At 61.7% G+C, this 2,314-nt stretch overlaps 1 protein-coding gene across 1 annotated transcript; it reads right to left on the reverse strand.

Moving 5' to 3' along the window:
- Positions 1–276: 276 nt before the first annotated feature.
- ARPC4 (actin related protein 2/3 complex subunit 4) lies at positions 277–2,286 on the reverse strand (the record flags this gene model as incomplete). Its single annotated transcript, XM_026088062.1, has 5 exons — positions 277–370; positions 923–1,093; positions 1,234–1,329; positions 1,412–1,523; positions 2,129–2,286. Coding segments are annotated over 5 exons (543 nt in total), but the record flags the coding sequence as incomplete, so codon positions are not given.
- Between the last annotated feature and the right edge of the window lie 28 nt (positions 2,287–2,314).

Here is a 2,314-nt window from a genome sequence, read left to right on the forward strand (position 1 = left end):
GGGGGGGGGCACGAGCCCTCCTCCCCGCGCAAGGGAGGGGGGTCCCCAAACCCAGGCACGAGGGAACCGATCAGCCGAGTTACAGCAAACGAGGAATTGTTGAAAAAAAGAAAAACGAAGGGGGAAAAAAAAAAGAGGGGGGGGACAGAGACCGGGGCGTTGACACAGTCTTAAACAAGCACGGTTTGCTTTGGGACGCCGAATCCTCTGGCCGTCCCCGGGACRGCGCCGCGCACCCCGCGGGCGGCTCCGTGGCATCTGGCGGCTTCTCCTCTCTTCCGCAGGCAGCGAGGCCGGGCTGTGGCCGGCCCCGTGGGGCAGCGCCGCAGGAACGCGGGAGAAGCGGGGAGCCCGGCACCACGGTTCAAAACTGCAAGGCAAGAAGGGAAGGCGCAGGGCCGCTGACTGCCTGCTCCTCGCTCGCGTGCGCGCTCGCCCTTCCCTCCCAYGCTGCGCTGAGGCAGCCTTGACCCATGGCTAGCTGATTAATGGGGATGGAGACTAACGATCACCGCCATTCGGCACTGCCCAGATTGTGGAGCTCCGCACTCCGGGCTCGCTTCCCTGCCTCTCCTTGCCCTGGGGACTGCGCAGCTCATCTCAGCGGTCCGCATCCCACGGCTGCTGTTCGCACCCTAGCAAAGTGCCAGCACGCTGGTGGCCTCGCAAGGCTGGCGCCTCGCACCGCGCTCCTCTCTCACCGAGGAAGGAGCAAAGCGGGTGCCAGCTCTTCCAGGTGTCCCTGCCCGCTCCCAAGCGGTCCCCCTGCCCCAAAGGGCACCTTCCCCCGGGGTTGCCGCCACCTGCCCCACAGGTGGGGACAGCCTGGGGCCAGGCTTCTGCGCGCAAGGGTCACAGCAGGCCTGAGCTCCACCCCCGTCCAGAGACATGGGAAGCGTTGCCTCCCGCTTTAGAGCCTCACGTTCTTGAGGAACTCCTCTGCCACGATGCGAGCCCTGGCGTTGACAGACAGCTTCATCTCGCTGATCTCCTTGTCGATCTCCTCCATGAAATGGATCACAAAATCCACGAGCTTGTGCTTGTACATCTGCTCTGTGTGGAAGTTTGTGATCAAAAAGCTGATGTCGTAGCCCTGGAGAAGAGAAGTGGCATAAGCAGTTAGCACGCCAATCCCACGACCTCACGTCCTCGTTCTGCTCTGGAGATCCCCTCTCCCCAGCAATGCCAAAAGCGCAGCAGGATGCTGCTCAGCAGCTCCCCAGGTCACCTCACCTCCACAGGCTTCCTGCGGAGGATGAAGAAGTTCTCAGCCCTCATCATCATAAAACGCATGAATTTATGGCACAAGATCTTCTCAATCTCATCAGCCTGCAGAGAGAAAGCAGAAGTGAGGCTTCCTCCAAGCAACGCGCAAGCCACCAGCCCATTCCCTCCCCTCCCACCAGCTCACCTGTTTCACTGCAATGCTGACTCGCACAGAGTTAATAGATCCCTCGATAAGAACCTTCTCCTTCTCGTTCCTGCTGATGATCACTGGCTGCAACAACAGCTCTTTGCTGCTCCTGCAGATGCAAGAGAAGGTCAGGACTGATTAACAAGGGAGCATTTGCTGGCCACACAGGGTATACAAGCGGGGAGCTGCAGGGATCACARTCAACATAGACACTTGGAGTTTTAGTTTCATGCTCCTACATGATGCTTTCCACCTCCTAGCTGTGTGCTTCATGAAGGTGGGTTCCCCCTCCTCTCCACAGTTCCTCAGCTCCCCTGCTGGGACCAGCCCCATGGCTGCCTGGTGGCAGCTCTCCAGCAGCACCCAGCCTGCACAGTCCCCTGGTGTCAGGCACAGACATGCTGAGTGGAGGCAACGGTGACTAGATGGGATTGCTTTTTGATGTAGAGACCCCAGCAAGAACTAACCCATCCCAGTGTCCGGAACAGGGCTCAGGTAGACTTAGGGCAACAAAACCAGAGCAGASACCATTTCCCCCGTGCTGCTAAAGCCGTGCTGGCAGTGCCGCAGCACGACGGCTCCCCAGGGACATGCTGGCCCCGGAGACCAGCAGAGGCAGAGCAGCCGCCCAGGGGCAGCTGTCCCCAATGAAGGGAAGGCAGAGGGTCCGAGTGGAGCAGGGGGGCCCGCGGGCACAGCCGCCCCCGGCCGTACCTGACTTCCACCTCGGGCTTGTTGTGGCGCTCCACGACCTGCGAGGAGAAGTTCTCCAGGCACAGGGCGGCCTGCAGCGTGGCGCGCACCGCGTTCAGGTACGGGCGCAGCGTGGCRGTCTGCAGGGACACGGCGTCAGCCCGGCAGCAAAGCCCCCCGGCCCGTCGCCGCCCCCGGGTTCCCCCC

This window comes from Apteryx rowi, unplaced genomic scaffold, assembly GCF_003343035.1.
Source record: "Apteryx rowi isolate R43461 unplaced genomic scaffold, aptRow1 scaffold_75, whole genome shotgun sequence".
NCBI classification, from domain to species: Eukaryota; Metazoa; Chordata; class Aves; order Apterygiformes; family Apterygidae; genus Apteryx; species Apteryx rowi.